Source organism: Monodon monoceros, unplaced genomic scaffold (genome assembly GCF_005190385.1).
Source record: "Monodon monoceros isolate NGI ecotype Baffin Bay Population unplaced genomic scaffold, NGI_Narwhal_1 Super_Scaffold_7, whole genome shotgun sequence".
NCBI lineage: Eukaryota > Metazoa > Chordata > Mammalia > Artiodactyla > Monodontidae > Monodon > Monodon monoceros.
Genome location: NW_021703784.1, coordinates 94,407,082 through 94,422,974, shown reverse-complemented (window position 1 = coordinate 94,422,974; position 15,893 = coordinate 94,407,082). Strand labels below are relative to the sequence as shown.

Here is a 15,893-nt window from a genome sequence, read left to right as displayed (position 1 = left end):
CAGTGTAATGCCCCTGAGTTTCATCCAACTTGCTGTCTGTATCTATAGTTCATCCCATTTTATTGCTGAGTATTCCATTGTGTGAATGTACCATAATCTGTTTATCATATAACTGCTCTTTTCAGAAGAGCTTCAGCTTGGAACAGTGGCTGGGTTAGGAGGGCTGATGTCAGATCTGAGCCCCTTCCTGTTTTTTCCAGACATCTCAGACAATGATGATGAAAATAATCATGACATCAGTAGCATAACCTTATTAAGTGTTTATTATATATCAAGCACTGTTTTAAGAACTTTACATCCTCAAGGCTCTTCCTCCACTTCTCCCGTATGCTGTTGCTATCCCAGCCTTAGTTCTACAAGGCCTCTTACACAACATCCACTTAACTCAATCAGCATACTAACTGGTACTTTCCATTCCCTCTCTAAAACATTCTGATGCCCATGGTTCACCAAACCCTTGCTGCTATATGATAATCTGCTCCCACTAGCTGGGTTCTATGCTTACGAAGGGTTAGTTGTGTTTGTTCTTAAACCTATGTATGCCAGTTGTAGTTTGTATTGTAATCATGTAGTTTAATTTACATGATGTGATTTATTAAACATTTAAACTTTAAACACTTAAAACATTTCATCAAATGTAATTTAATTAAACTGATGAAATATGTGCAAAAAGAAAGACTATTGTTATTTCTATGAAATCCATATGAACACTTTGGAAAAACTAGATAAAAATGATTTGCTAAAAAAAAAATGATTTGCTAAAAATAATAGTTGTTGAATTAAGCATGGGTGAGATACTTATAAACAATTAGGGTGGGAAACAGTAATAAAAATTTTAAAAGAATCTGCAATCAGATTGCTCCACAACTAATTTTAAATTATGTCTCCACTTTTGGGGAATGGAAACTAGACCCTATAAAAAAGGCATTATGGATATGGTTTATGTAAGACCAGGTGAACCCTAATCAGTGAACACTTATTCCAAGAAAAGGACTAGCCCTATGTCAAAGCGTTAGTAATAAACACATGTAAACAATTTAAGGTAAAACGCATGAGCGTTCTAGCAAGGGTGGGCTAAATGGTTATGACCAACTCTTGCACTGAGAAGGACTAACCAAACCTGGACAAAATATGAAAAAGAGATATGTTTGAGACTTCCAATTCCAGTGATGGTGGGTTAGCTGGTGTCAGGCCAATCTTCTGTCAAGAAAAACTAGAAAAGACAGAAAAAATACATGTTTTCAAAGGAAAGTCTGAAGTCAACGAAGAGCTATCAAGGCATCAAGGACTTGAAGTCCAGCCTCCTAGAGAGAAGAGAAGCAGAGAGGTACGCCCGACATTTCGATGCTGCTTTTCCTCTTGAGGCGTATGCAGATTAAGAAAGTGGTGGCTGAGAAACTGAAGAGAGGCTCTGTCCGTCTCAAGAGGGGCAAAAACTGGAGTTCAGACCTGTCAAGGAGGAGAGGTCTTGGAAAAAACCCAGCTTTTAGTTAGGATCCCCGAAACCCTAAAAATAAGAGCAAACTGGAAACAGACCATCCCTCACAAAGACTGAAGTCCAGATTCAAATCATTTCAATCGCTGATCAGATTAAGATGATCTGATTCCACCTGACCTGCCTGCCAGAGGAAAGAAATTCTTTCTGGAGGAAAATAACAGCACTCAAAACTTCAAATTATATCTCTACAAGTTTTTATATGCAATATTTGGCATCAAATCTAAAATTATCCAGAATATCAAATAACCAATAACTAAGAGAAAAAACAATAGTTGAAAGACACTCACAGGAGATCCAGGTATTGGTGCTAACAGACACAGGCTTTAAAATAATTGTAATTAGTATACATTTAAAAAATAGACCTAATTTAAAAATGGACAAAGGGAATTCCCTCACGGTCCAGTGGTTAGGACTTGGCGCTTTCACTCCCATGGCCCAGGGTTCAATCTCTGGTTGGGGAACTAAGATCTGGCAAGCTGCACAGTGCAGCCAAAAAAAAAAAAAAAAAAAAAAAATGGACAAAGGATTTCAACAGACATTTCTCCAAAGAAGATATACGAATAGTCAGTGGCACATGAAAAGATGCTCAACATCATTAGTCATTAGGGAATTGCAAATCAAAACTACAATGAAATACTATTTCACATCCACTAGGATGGCTATAATCAAAAAGACAATTACAAGTGTTGTAAGACAGCCTATGGAATGGGAGAAAATACTGCAAACTATATATCTGATTAGGGGTTAATATTAACAATATATAAGGAACTTGGACAACTCAATAGCAAGAAAACAATCTGATTAAAAATGGGCAAAGGATTTGAATATACATTTTTCCAAAGAATATATACAGATGGCCAACAGGTACATGAAAAGGTGCTCAACATCACTAATCATCAGGGAAATGCAAAACTACAATGAGATATCACCTCACACCTGTTAGAATGACTATTATCAAAAAGACAAGCGATAACAAGTGCTGGCCAAGATGTGGAGAAGAGGGAACTCTTGAACACTGTTGATGGGAATGTAAATTGGTAGAGGCATTATGGAAAATAGTATGGAGGTTCCTCAAAAAATTTAAAATAGAACTACCATATGATCCAGTAATTCCATTTCTGGGTGTATATCAAAAGGAAATGAAATCAGTTTCTCAAAGAGTTCTGTCCTCCCCTGTCCATTGCAGCATTATTCACAATTGCCAAGATACGGAAACAACTTAAGTGTCTGCTGATGAATGGATGGATAAAGAAAATGTGGTGTGTGTGTGTGTATAATGGAATATTATTCAGCCTTAAAAAAAGGGAAATCCTGCCATTTGCAACAACATGGATGAACATGGAGGACGTCAGACACAGAAAAACAAATACTGAATGATCTCAATTTCATGTGCAATCTAAAAAAGTCAAACTCACAAAGGCAGAGAGTAGAATAGTGGTTGCCAGGGGCTGGGGTGGGGGGAGGGGAATGGGGAGATGTTTGTCAAAGGGTACAAAGTTTCAGTTGTTCTTGAGATCTAATGTACAGCATGGTGACTACAGTTAATATACTGTACTGTATACTTGAAATTTTCTGAGTAGATAAGTGTTCTCAGCACGCATGCGCGCATGCACACACACAAAAAACTATGTAAGGTGATGGATGTTAATTAGCTTGATGGTGTAATCACTTCACAGTACATGCATGTATTAAAACATCATGTGGTACACCTTAAATATGTACAATTTTTGTCAGTTAAGTGTGAGGATGTGGAGGAACTGAAGCCCTCCTACATTGCTGGTGGGAAAGTGAAATGAGCAGTTGCTTTGGCAAACAGGCAATTCCTCAAAAAATTAAACATAGAGTTACCATATGACCCAGGAGATAGATACACCCAGGAGATATATACTCAACAGAAATGAATATGTTGATGTAAAAACTTGTATGCAGATATTCACAGGAGCATATTCATAATGACAGTTAAAAAAGGTAAACATCAATGACTCAAACATCCATCTCAAGGAGCTGTAAAACAAACAAGAAGCTAAGACCAAAGAAAGTAAAAAAAAAGAACAGAAATTAATGAAATAAAACAAATACACTGTGGAAAGAATCAACAAAGCCAAAAGTTGGTTCCATGAAAAGACTAATATAATTAAATTGATAAATCCCTGGTGAGAATGACCAAACAAGAAGGCACAAATAACCAATTTAATGAATGGAAAAGATTATCAACATAAATCTTAGACATTTTAAAAGATAATAAGAGGACATCATAAACAATCTTTTGCCAATAAATTTGAAAACTTAGAGTTAATAGTCAAATTCCTAGAAAAGTACAAACTTGCCAGACTGACAGAAGATGAAAAAGAAAAATCTGAATACCCTGGTATCTATTAAAGAAATTGAGTCACAACTAAAAACTTTCTTGCAAAGTAAATTCCAGATCCTAATGGCTTCAGTGGTGAATGTACTAAATATTTAAGGAAGAAACAATCTTTTTTTTTTAAACTTTATTTTCAAACTATCTCAAACTCATAGAAGAGTTGCAAGAATAGCACAAAGAACTGTTTTTCCAGAACCATTTGATAATAAATTGCCAACATGATGTCCCATCACACTCAAATACTTTATTGTGTACTTCCTACAAGAATATTCTCTGACATAGCCACAGTAAAACCGTAAAACCACCAAAACTTAGTGGTATCTAAAGTAGTTCAAGCTCATAGAAGCAGAAAGTAGAACTGTGGTTGCCAAAGGCTGGAGGGAAGGGGAAATGGTGAGTTGTTATTCAGTGGGCACAGTTTCAGTTTTACAAGATGAAAAAGTTCTAGAACTCTGTTGCAAAACAATGTGAATATAGTGTTAGTGCACTTAAAAATGGTTCAGATGATACATTTTGTGTTATGTGCTTTTCCCACAGTTTTTAAAAGAAGCAGTATCACTTGCTAGAAATATAACTGTAAAGGTAAAAGAGTGAAAAAAATAACATTTAAATGAAAAAATCGACTATAACTAATGAACCAAAACAAACAGAAAACAGTGTAGTTTACCACATTAATAGAATAGAGGAAGAAAATCATTGCTGACCTCAAGAGACAAAAAAGTATTTGATGAAATTCAATTATCATTCACGATGAGAGCTTCTGGCAAACTATGAATAAAAGAGGAACTTACTCAATCTGATAAAAGGTATTTAAAAACAAGTTTTAAAAACAAACAAGCTCTTAGGTATATACACAAAAGAACTGAGAACAGTTCTAACAAAAACTTGTACATGAACATTCATGGCAGCTGAATCATAACAGCAAAAGGCAGAAACAATCCAAATGTCCATCAACAGATGAATGATGAAACAAAATTTGGTGTATTCATACAATTGAATATTATTCAACTACAAAAAGGAATAAAGGGCTGATACATGCTATAACATGGATGAACCCTGAAAACATTATGCTAAGTGAAAGGAGTCAGACCCCAAAGGACAAATATTTATTGTATGATTCCACTTATATGCAGTACCTAGAATTATCAAATTCAGAGACAGAAAACAGATTAGTAGGGCTGAGGGGAGGGGTAATAGAGAGTCATTGTTTAATGGGTACAGAGTTTTATTTGGGGATGAAGAAGTTCTGGAGATGGATATTGATGATGGTTGCACAACAATGTAAATGTACTTAGTACCACTGAGTTGTATGCTTTAAAATGGTTAAAATGGTAATTTTCATGTTATGTATATCTTAACACAATAAAAAGTAGCAGAAACCTTATTTAATGACAAAAAATAAAAGCCTTCTATAATCAAGAATAAGACAAGGGGCTTCCCTGGTGGCACAGTGGTTGAGAGTCCGCCTGCCGATGAGAGGACACAGGTTCGTGCCCTGGTCCGGGAGGATCCCACATGCCCTGGAGCAGCTGGGCCCGTGAGCCATGGCCGCTGAGCCTGTGCATCCGGAGCCTCTGCTCCACAGCGGGAGAGGCCACAACGGTGAGAGGCCCGCATACCGCAAAAAAAAAAAAAAAAAAAAAAAAAAAAAAGAATAAGACAAGGATGTCTGTTATAGCCAACATTCAACAAAGTAGTAGAGGTCTTAGCCAATGGAATAAGGCAAAAAAAGAAGTGAAAAAATGGTAAAGTAAGAATTCAAACTCTCATTTATTTGTAGATGACAAAACTGTGTAGGAAAAAAATTTAAATCCTCAGAGAAACTATTAAAATTAGTTAAGTATGAATTTCTACTTCCAGCTATGATGCAGTGTCAGAAACCAGATATATCCTCCTGCCTTACACAACTAAAAAAAAATGAAAAAATACACGAAATGAGTTTTCAGACATTGGGCAACAGGCAGCACAAGACAAGAGGGAAAGAAATGAGGTAGCCCTGCAATTGTCCCAGCTTACTGCTTGGAAAGAGTATCCAGGCTGCAGCACAGGGAGGGAGGACCCAAACAGCCTAATAGTCTCATTAAGCTGAGGTGACAAGTTGGGAAAGCCAACAGGGCAAGAATTTGTGGGGGAAAATGCTGGAGGGGGAGATATACAGAGAGAGCATTCTGGAGATTTTCAGAGGGGTCCCCTCAGGCCTTGGAGTAAATACTGTTGGGTAAATATGTATAAGGAAACTACATAAGGCTGAGGTAAAACCACCAGAAGTGAATAGAAGGAGAAATCCTCAGAACAGTCTGTATTCTCACCATCCAGAATGAAAAAATTCTTAATATACAGAACATTGAGTAGAGTCCTCAGAAGGGTACTGCCTCAGGGTGAGGTCAACTCACATCTAAACTATAGGCTGCCTTAGACCCATGCTAACTGGAGTAGGTTGAATGATGGTCCCCCAAGATGTCCATGCCCTGATCCCTGGAACCTGTGAATATTACTTTAGATGACAAAGGGACCATTTTTAAAGCAGCCAAAAGAAAAAAAGAAGAATCACATGAAGAGGAACATAAGAATGAGAGCAAACTTTGCATCAGAAATTATCTTTAAAGTACTAAAAGAAAAAAAAAGTCCTATGAACCTAGAATTCTATACCCAGCAAAATTACCTTCAAAAAAAAAAAAAAAACGGAGGGGGGGCAAAATAAAGACATTCTCAGACAAACAAAAGGAAAAAAAGCATCACCAACCAACCTACATTACAGGAAATGTTAAAGGAATCTCTTCAAGCAGAAAGAAAATGGAAAATGTTACCAAAAGGAAGTCTGGATCATACAAAGGAATGAAAAGCCCTGGAGATGGCAAATATGTGGGTAAATATTGAAGTTTTTTTCTCATTTAAAAAATATCTTGGGACTTCCCTGGGTCCAGTGGTAAAGCATCCACCTTCCAATTTAGGGGACACAGGTTCGATCCCTGGTTGGGGAACTAAGATCCCACATGCCACGGGGCAACTAAGCCCATGCGCTGCAACTACAGAGCTCGTGCGCCTCAACGAGAGAGCCTGCCTGCTGAAAACTAAAGAGCCCATGTGCTCTGGAGCCTGAGCGCCACAACTAGAGAGAAGCCAACGTGCCACAACAGAGCCCGCACTGCAATGAAAGATCTCGTGTGCCTCAACGAAGATCTCGCATGCCCCAATTAAGTCCTGACGCAGCCAAAAAAAATAAAATAATAAAGTAAATATTTAAAAAAATTAAAAATTAAAAAAATATCTTTAGGGACTTCCCTGGTGGTCCAGTGGCTAAGACTCCACGCTCCCAATGCAGGTGGCCTGTGTTCGATCCCTGGTCAAGGAACTAGATCACATGCTGCAACTAAGAGTTCGCTTGCCGCAACTAAAGATCCCACATACCGCAACAAAGATCCCATGTGCCACAACTAAAACCCAGTACAGCCAAATAAATAAATAAATATTTATAAAAATAAATAAAAAATATCTTTAAAAGATACCTGCCCTGCAATCCAGCTATTCCACAACTAGGTATTTACTCGAGAAAAATGAAAACATATATCCACACAAAGACTTGTACATGCATGTTCACAGCAGCTTTATTTGCAACAGTCAAAAACTGGAAAAAGTCCAAATGCCCTTCGACAGGTGAATGGATAAATAAACTGTGGTATATCGATACACTGGAAAACTACTCAGAAAGAAAAAAAATACTACTGATACATGCAAAAATGCAGATGAATCTCAAATATTTATACTGCATGAAAGAAGCCAAAAAGAAAAGAGTATATATTGTATGGTGCCATTTATATAAAAGCCTTGAAAATGCAAATTTATCAATAGGGATAGAAAGTGGATCAATGGTTTTCAGGTGTCAGGACAGAGGGAAGAAAGGAATGGATTTCCAAGGTGTATGAGGAAACTTCGGGGGTGATGGATATGTTCATTATTTTAATTGTGGTGATGGTTTCATGGTTGTATACGTATGTCAAAACTCATCAAATCGTACACTTTAAACATATGCAGTTTATCATATATTAGCTATATCTCAATAAAGATTTAACAAAAAACAGAAACAAAAAGATAATTGTGTAAAGCAAAAATAAAAATGTAGGGTTTATAACATATGTAGAAGTAAAATGTAGGACAATGACAGAAGGGAGAAAACAGAAGTAAATATATAGTTGTAAGAGTCTTACAATACATGTGAAGTGGTATAACATTATTTCAAGGTTCTCTCTTACATTAAAGATGTACATTGTGGGGAATTCCCTGGTGGTCCAGTGGTTAGGACTCCTCACTTTCACTGCCAAGGGCCCAGGTTCAATCCCTAGTCAGGGAACTAAGATCCCACAAGCTGTGTGGTCAAAAAAAAAGAGATGTACATTATAAACCCAAGAACAACTACTAAAAGAGAGAAAAGAGAAAGGAAAAGAAGTGTAACTAATAATCCAATAGTGGAGATAAAATGGAATCATAAAAAGTACTCAACCAAAAAGAAGACAAGAAAAAAAGAAAAATGGAGCAAAGCAATGGGACAAATAGAAATATAAGATAACAGACTTAAACCCAATCATATTTATAATCATATTAAATGTAAATGGTCAAATGCTCCAATTAAAAGGTAGAGATTTGGGGCTTCCCTGGTGGCGCAGTGGTTGAGAGTCCGCCTGCCGATGCAAGGGACACGGGTTCATGCCCCGGTCCGGGAAGATCCCACATGCCGCAGAGCAGCTAGGCCCGTGAGCCATGGCCGCTGAGCCTGTGCATCCGGAGCCTGTGCTCCGCAACAGGAGAGGCCACAGCAGTGAGACGCCTCCGTACCACAAAAAAAAAAAAAAAAAAAAAAGGTAGAGATTGTCAGATTGGATTTTTTTGTTTTTTGGCTGTGCCACCATGTGCCTTGTGGGATCTTAGCTCCCCAACCATGGACTGAACCCAGGCCCTCAGCAGTGAAAGCACCAAGTCTTTTTTTTTTTTTTTTTTTACATCTTTATTGGAGTATAATTGCTTTACAATGGTGTGTTAGCTTCTGCTTTATAACAAAAAGCACCAAGTCTTAACCACTGGACCACTAGGGAATTTCCCACAGGTTAACTTTATTTTAAATGAAATTTTTTTAAAAATTACTGAGATATTGACATATAACACTGTATTAGTTTTAGGAGTCCTAACCACTGGACCACCATGGAATTCCCAGATTGGATTTTTTTTTACATGCTATCTACAGGAAACTCATTTATATACAAATACACAAATACATTAAGAATAAAAGGATGAAAAAAAAGATATACAATGCAAATACTAATGATAAAAAAGCTGCAGTGGCTACATTAATATCAAACAAAGATTTCAAAACAAGAAATATTACCAGAGGTAAAGGGAGACATCACACAATGACAAAGTTGTCAATTCATCAAAATGACATAATTTTAAACGTGTAAGCACCTAATAACAGAGTTTCCAAATGCTTGAAGCAAACACTAAAGGAAAATAGACAGAACCACAATTTTATAGTTGAAGATTCCAATATTCCTCTCTCAATAACTGATGAGACATAAAATCTTATAGGATACAGAACATTAAGAAAAAAAAAAGATACAAAATACTTAAACAACACTATCAACCAACTTAACCTAACTGACATTTAGAGAATAATTCACCCCAAAACAGGGACTTCCCTGGCAGTCCAGTGATTAAGACTCCATTCTTCCACTGCAGGCGGCATGGGTTCTATCCGTGGTCGGGGAACTAAGATCCCACATGCTGCGCAGTGCAGCCACAGGAAAAAAAAAAAAAAATTCACCCCAAAACAGCAGAATACACATTTTTTTTTCAAATGCATATGGAAAACTCACTAAGATAGTCCGTATGCTTAGCCAAAATACAAATAAAAAATGTAAAATGACTGGAAATCACATAAAATGTCTTTTGTTCGTAACAGAATTGAACTAGAAATCAATAACAGGGAGGTATCTCAACAGTGCCCAAATATTTGGAAATTAAACAAAATACTTCAGAATAACCCATAGGTCAAAGAAGAAATCATAAAGAATTTGGGGGGCTTCCCTGGTGGCGCAGTAGTTGAGAGTCCGCCTGCCGATGCAGGGGACACGGGTTCGTGCCCTGGTCCGTGAGGATCCCACGTGCCGCGGAGCGGCTGGGCCCGTGAGCCATGGCCGCTGAGCCTACGCGTCCGGAGCCTGTGCTCCGCAACGGGAGAGGCCACAGCGGTGAGAGCTGCGCGTACCGCAAAAAAAAAAAAAAAGAAATATGAGGGAGGACATTACTACAGATCCTATGGATATTAAAAGGATAATAAGGGAATACTATGATCAACTTTACACCACTAAATTCAAAAATTTAGATAAAGTGGACAAATTACTTGAAAGAAACTACCAAGCTCCTTCAAGAAGAAATAGATAACCTAAATTGCCCTGTATCTATTAAGAAATTGAATATATAGTTAGAAACCCTCCAACAAAGAAAACTCCAGGCCCAGATGGCTTCACTAGTGAATGCTATTAAAAAATTTAAGAAAGGAATAGTACCAATTCTATACAAATTATTCCAGAAAATTCAAGTGGAGGGAATACTTCCCAACTCTTTACATGAGGTCTACATTACTCTGACACCAAAACCAAAGGCATTACCAAAAAAAGGAAATAAGATATATATTTTAAAATTTTATTTATTTATTTTTGGCCATGCCCAGTAGCATGTGGGAATCTTAGTGCCCCAACCAGGGATCGAACCCATGACTCCTGCAGTGGAAGCATGGAGTCTTAACCACTGGACCGCCAGGGAAGTCCAGGAAATAAGATATTTTTAAGTGGTCGTCATCTGGTACAAGATGACTAAACTAGGATATGATCTAATAAGTAAAATACAACAGATTCTAGGATAGAATATTTACATAAAAATATAAGTAGAAGAACGGGTGTGTATAACAGTATATACACGCACATAAAGATGCCTCAAATGGGGATTTCAGGTAATAGTTACTTTATTCTTTATACTTTTTTCTGTATTGCCTGAATTTCTTACAATGAGCACAGGTCATTTTTACAATGAGAACAAAATAATCTTCATTTTCAAAATGTAATACATGTCCCCTTGCCAAGGGCCTGAAAGATTAAGATCAGAGCCAAGGTCAGATGACTAAAGAAATGACAAAATGAAGCACTGCTGCTCCCTCGGTCACTGGTCTCAAATCAACGTTCTGCTGTCAGTTCCTGGGAGTAAAAACAGACAGTTCTCCAGACCACCTACCCTTCTCCTGCTACAACCTAGTTCCCTACTAGTCACAGAGTTCAAATGCCCAGACCAATCTCCACAACAGTGTGTAAGGAAACGTCACTTAAATGCACATCATAATAAAGGGTGATATAAACCAAAAGCAGCTTCAGCCTGACACAAGTTCAAAGCAGTTATCATTCCCCTTTTTGTCAGGAAACTCTTCCCCTAGGACACTCTTAGGCTGTTTCTTAAAGTTCTCTATTCCCACGTCCTGGACGCCTAGGAAGAAAACCAATCTCCTCCTGCCTGAGCTCTGGGTTCTGACTTCAACTTAAAGCTACCCCTCCTGGGGGTCACCTGTCTCACCAGCTGGGTAGACAGACCACCAAGTAATCCCCTGGCTGCCTTTCTTTGGGCTTCAGGCACTTATTTTCTTGAACACTGATCTCACCTTGAATCCTAATCTTCAAGCCTGCCTAACCTGGCCTTTTCTGATGAGCTGCTCTCCAAACCCTCCACTTAAAAGAACTCATCCTGGGTTTACCTTTGGCCTCTAAACCTGAGGTAGAAAAACAGTGAGCTAATGCAGAATCCAGTTCACAAATGTGTTTTGTTTAGCTACAGAGCATGTTCAATTTCACTTAGTTCCCAACATTAAAAACCAGGATATTTTAAATTGAAACCCCTGAGTACTGTTGGCGGGAATGTAAAATGGTACAGCCTCTATGGAAAACAGTATGGTGGTTCCTCAAAAAATGAAAAATAGAGTCACAATGTGATCCAGCAATTCCACTATGGGTACATAACCAAAAGAACTGAAAGCTGGGGCTCGAAGAGATATCTGTACAACCGCGTTCACAGCAGCATTATTCACAAAAGCCAAAAGGTGGAAGCAACCCAAATGTCCATCAACAGATGAATGGATAAACAAAATGTGGTACATACATACAGTGGAATATTATTCAGCCTTAAAAGGGAAGAAAATTCTGACACATGCTGCAACATGGATAAAACTTGAGGACACTGTGCTAAGTGAAATAAGCCTATCACAAAAGGACAAATACTGTCTGATTCCACTTGTATGAGATACTTAGTCGAAATCATAGAGACAGAAAGCAGAATGTGGTTGCCAGGGTCTGGAGGGAAGGAGGAATGGGGAATTAGTGTTTAATGGCTACAGAGTTTCAGTTTTGCAAGATGAAAAAGTTCTGGAGACTGGTTACACAAGAATGTAAATGTACTTAAAGCCACTGAGCTGTAAACTTAAAAATGGTTAAGATGGTAAATTTTATATGTGTTTCATTACAATTTTTTAAAGTCAGAACATTTCAGTCTTCATTTGAAAAAATCAGATCTGATACCTCAGGACCTAGATTCTCACCTGTCAACCATCTACAGGAAATAAGATATTAGTGGTGTACCACTAAGATATCAGTGTACCACTAACCACCCTCCTACATCATTATCTGTCTGGCTTCTTTACGCATGTGAATTTGTGGCTCCTGCTCTAAACCCAGAGCATCACCTTTCACAGTATAGCCCTCCAATGTCAGTCCCCAGCTGGGCAAGCTAACGGTCTTGTCTTTGGTGGAGGGGCCAATACCCTCACCCCTCAGCGACTGATGACAAACACTAGCACAATTAAGAGCATCCCTAAAAAGCTCTATGCCAAACCTTGCCCCAAACACACTCTGCCTTTCCTCCTTTTCTCTCCATTTATCTAAATATTGTTCTTCCTCACTCCTCACTCATCTATGAAACCTCTATTGACTCTAATTCACAAGAGGTTCTTCCTTCTCTCATGTTCTGTATGTAGCATTTAGCATCTGTACTGCTGTATTGTTAGTTATCTTGTCGGTAGACATCCCACCTATCCAGTTATACTCCAAGCCCCTCATTCATTCAACAAATACAAAGCAGCTATCTAGGCCAAACATTGTTTTAGGTACTGGGGATACAGTGGTAAATCAGAAAAACAAGGTCCCTGCCATCATGGAGCTTACCTTCCAGTGGGTAAAGACATACAAATAAGTAAAACATTTCAGATATTGATAAACATTGTGGGGGAAAAGTGAAGCAGGATAATGAGATAGGGAGTCATCAGTGATTAGGCAGAGCGGTCAGTAACAGCCTTTTTGAAAAAATATATTGAGCCGAGACCTGAATGATAAGAGGGAGCCAGCCATGAGAAAACCATGGGAAAGAGCACTCCAGTCACAGGGAACAGCAAGTGCAAAGACTCAGCTTCAGGAAGAGAAATAGCCAGTATGGCTAAAGCATAGGAAATGAGGAAAGACAGTAGTACAAGATGAGGTCAAGGAGGTAAGAAAGGGCTTAGATTCTAGGTAATTTACGAGGGTGATCAATATTTCATACTTCCTAATATTTTAAGGGCAGGCGTTCAATAAAGAGTTGAGTATCATCACCATTGACTCGTTTGAAAATACCCATAGTTATTTTTGATCCCAATTATCTCCTTGTTACCGGATGACTTTTCATCCCTTCAACACACACTTCTTCAGCACTATCGTCTGGCACAGGGAACTGCTCACCCCTTTAATGAAGGTGGGTTTGTCCTTTATGCCAAAGTTCCAGAGCAAGATATCTCCCCCTTTGGAACCCACAGCCAGGGTGCTGGGGTGAGTTGGGTGCCACGCCAGGGATGTGGCCCTCCTGTCAAAAGGGGCAGCCTTTTGGAATATCCGGTAAGAAGCCAGAGAGTTCAAAAAGGACTGCTGGAGACCCTGATACAGAGAGAAAAAAATTAAGTTGAATTAAAACATAAGGGTAAATTGCCAATCTCTGACTCCCGCATAGATAAGTGGGGTCAGGTCCTCCCACTAAAGGAAAAATAACTGCCTGACTCTGTGCATAAAAATATTTGCAATATACATGACCTAATCATGGAAAGCAAGGAGGCAGGGTGCATTCCTGCTGGGACACCCTACAGCATAGGACTTCTACATGGCTGAGTGCCCAGTGGGCACTTCTACATGGCTGAGTGCCCAGTAGTCAACAAGATGGGGGTGATCTGACCACTCCGACGACTCACTGAACCAACCCAGCATCTAATTTTGGACCATCCAGCAGTAAAAAAAAAAAAAAAGCCACCATGCAAACCCTTGAGCTCTTCAGCCAGGAAACGCCTCACCTGCTGTAGTGATGGCCAGGCAGCTGTGCCCAGCTTATGCTGGTGGAGGGCCCTGACGATGCTGCATGGTGGCGGGACCCGCAGGCTAGCCAACCCCGCCCAAAGGCAGCCTGAGTCAAATCTTCTGCTAGGACCTGCCAAGCAGAACAGACACATATTTTCCGCTCCAATCTCACTCAAAGATTTTTCTGCTGAAACATCCCAAAAAGAAAGCCTTGTTCCTTCATTCGGCATAGACAATCTCTCTTATCATCTCCTAAGGTTTTTCCACGTTCTGCTCAGTCTCACCCAGCACAACAAATAAATAGTGAGTAGGAATTCAGCCCCTTCCAAAAAACATTCCCCAAAATAGTACTTCTGAAGTGAAACTATGATCTTGCAGGGTTCCTGAGAACTGAGCCAAAGAAACACATGAGAACTGCAGAACTCTTCCCAGTTTGGGCTGGAGAACTAGTGATAGGGTTGAGTGACAATTTAAAAGTTACATATAAAGCACAATAAAAAGATTTTAGGACAGCACAGAAGTGACTTTTTGGGAAAAGCAGTTTCTTTAAATCCTATATTAAAATAATGTAGAGGTGACCAGTGGTTGGCCCTAAGTCCAATCTCTTCTCCTTAAAACCAGCAGGATCCATAGGGTCCGGTGTGGCGCTAAATTCGCTAGGCTACTTTTGGGAAGGTAGATCCACCTAGAATAGGAATAAAGCAACTCTGGATTACCAACATGTACTTGAGGACCTGATCTCTATGAATCCGGCCTCGTGACAACCAATTCTTTCTTCTCATGAACAAAAAAAACACTTCATCAACAACCCCCTGTCTTTTGAGTTCCCTACATTCCTTATAGCCCCAGGTTCAAGCCCCAATAAACCCCTAAGAATGAGTTTTCCAAGGAAGGAAGGAGGGAAATGGGAGGGTTTCCGCAGTTAAACCAAGGACATACAGCTAGCAATCGTGACTAGAGAAATTAAGTACACACACCACTAGGCAAAGTAGGATTATCTTAAGCAGTCCTCAGTGTGTAAAAATTCTGGTACAAACAAGGAATTTGAAAAGTCCGTTGTGTCTGTTGTAATGGAGCTCATCTGCCTCTTCCTGTCACCTGAGGGAGGTTAAGCCCAAGCTCTAAGGTGTCAAAGGACCTGCAGACAAAATGCACAGCCTGAGGCGTTCATAATTTGGGACAGCCTCAGGGACCCAGGCGCACCCACCCCCCACTCCAGCCTCCTGTGTGAGAACCCCAAATGGCGGAATTAATTAAAGCAGCAGGCGCAGGCAGTACCGGGGCCCTTCAAACAGAGCTTCTTGGCCTCGGGTTCCAGCTCCCAGGGGCTTCTGTTCCTCTTGCTCTTGGGGCGCACAACCACCTCGGGGGTCTTCTGGGTTTCTGGGCGTTTCCTGGGAGCCATGGCGTCCTCCGTGCGAAGGGGTACTATGCCTTATGCCGAGATGACCGACGAAAGATTGAGAAGCTTCTGGGGAAAAACAAGGCGGGGACCACAGGACCCGCTGAGCCACAGGTAGGCCAACTAAGCCAACTTCCCGCCAAACAGGCTCACCGGCAAGGCGGGGGCGCGCGCGGAGAGATGGGAAGTGTGTGAGGGGAGGGCCTCATCCGCTCCCCAGAGAAAAGG

The 15,893-nt window shown here is 39.6% G+C and overlaps 1 protein-coding gene across 3 annotated transcripts in view; it reads right to left on the bottom strand.

The window, feature by feature from the left end:
* Positions 1 to 15,893, bottom strand: part of DDB2 (damage specific DNA binding protein 2) — a 21,294-nt gene extending 5,401 nt beyond the window's left edge. For 2 of the 3 annotated variants that reach the window (XM_029208781.1, XM_029208782.1), the window contains exons 1-3: positions 15,542 to 15,857; positions 14,260 to 14,393; positions 13,661 to 13,852 (exon numbers count right to left, since the gene is read on the bottom strand). In XM_029208781.1, the coding sequence (XP_029064614.1) occupies positions 13,661 to 13,852; positions 14,260 to 14,393; positions 15,542 to 15,668 (453 nt within the window). In that variant the 5' untranslated portion in view covers positions 15,669 to 15,857. Of the gene's footprint in view, positions 1 to 13,660; positions 13,853 to 14,259; positions 14,394 to 15,541 lie in introns of all 3 variants that reach the window. The other variant, XM_029208783.1, reaches the window with a different exon arrangement.